General features: G+C 42.6%; 1 protein-coding gene across 2 annotated transcripts in view; it reads left to right on the top strand.

Moving 5' to 3' along the window:
• LOC106946869 (uncharacterized) overlaps positions 1–1,394 on the top strand; it is a 22,234-nt gene that overhangs the window by 6,621 nt on the left and 14,219 nt on the right. The window contains exon 4 of one of the 2 annotated variants that reach the window (XM_015031538.1): positions 129–134. The exons of the other annotated variant lie outside the window; for it this stretch is intronic. Within the exon in view, the coding sequence (XP_014887024.1) occupies positions 129–134 (6 nt within the window). The remainder of the gene's footprint in view (positions 1–128; positions 135–1,394) is intronic. 2 annotated transcript variants of the gene reach the window in all.

The following is a 1,394-nucleotide window of genomic DNA, read 5'->3' on the forward strand; positions in this document are numbered from 1 at the left end:
CTCCTGGATGACCGAGCTTCTCACCCTATCTCTAAGGGAGAGCCCAGCCACCCTGCGGAGAAAACAAATTTTGGCCTCTTGTATCTGTGGCCTCGTTCTTTTGGTCATGACCCAAAGCTCATGACCATAGATGAGGGTACGTAGATCGACCGACATATTCTGATTTTTTTTTTATTTTATTTTATTTTCTCTGAAAAGAAGCTAGAAAACTTGTTGCAGGCGGCATTAGATTGAAATTCAGGTGGTTTGTGAGCCTTTCAACTGTTGCAAACGAAGCTTGAGCTTTGTTAATGCTTTTGTTTATGACATCTGCAAAGAAAGCCTCCCTTGCATGTTTTAGTGTTAAGTGATAGTTACGTAGTCTTTCTTTATAGATTTCATAATAAACGTGAAGTTGAGTTTTACGGCATTTTAATTCAGTCCCACATCAGAGTTGTCTTGCAGATTGAACTGTTTGTGCATTTCTCCATGGAGATTTCTTCCTACCTACCAAACACAACCTTCACTTTAATGGGGGCCATGTAATCAATGATATCTGAAACTTTAGACTCAAAATCATCTACCAACTTATCTACATCATTAAAGCTTAAGGGCTTGGAAGAAGAGTCGATTTGATTAAATGTTTCTGCTGTGTTTTCTGTCAAAGAACGTTTTGTGACAGGAGCTGTTTGTCCAAGTGGGTTAACGGATGAAGAACTTTCAGAGGTAACAGCAAAGTTATCCAACACGGCAACATCAGTTACAGAGTTTTCTATTCTCACTTTAAAAATTGTAGGAGGCGCTGATTCAATTAGTTCGATTGGTTCATTATTGTCAGTCAACCATTTTTGGGTCAGAAACATAACATCAACATTATGCTTCGTGATGAAAGCATTAATTAACAGAGTTTTGGCACAGAGAGATCTGGTATTTAAAAGAGTCAGTTTAAGTGAGTTGGTGACCAATAGTTCTTCAGTCTGAGGTTCCTTTAGGCGGCAGATCAGTCTGAGGTTTGAAGTAAGACTACTGTATTTGGGGGTGGATGTGTTGGTCTTACCTCATTGTTGATGTTTGAAGATTTCACTCAGAGGCTCAGGCTGAAGTGCAGAAAATCTTTTTTTTCAGTGGGATTCCCACACAGTCAGAATGTTTTGAGGCTTGAGCTGGTCGCTTTGTCCTCGGGAGCATCTTCGGTGGAGCCGTTTTGGTTCCAGCTGCTTGTTGATTTTTCTTTGGCGGAGCAGGTGTTGAAGTTGAAGGTGGGTTTCGGCTCAGAGCCGGCCACGCTGATTCGTCCAGGTGAGGGGTTCTCCCTGTTAGTCGCCTCATGGGATCCGCAGTGTGAGACTTTTGTTTCGGCTTGGCACCATGAGCGATCCAGGGTGAGCTGCTTGGTGCGGGGCGTACGGCCTTTC

This window comes from Poecilia latipinna, unplaced genomic scaffold (assembly GCF_001443285.1).
Source record: "Poecilia latipinna isolate Pla-1442-1.1 unplaced genomic scaffold, P_latipinna-1.0 Scaffold209, whole genome shotgun sequence".
In the NCBI taxonomy this organism is placed as follows: domain Eukaryota; kingdom Metazoa; phylum Chordata; class Actinopteri; order Cyprinodontiformes; family Poeciliidae; genus Poecilia; species Poecilia latipinna.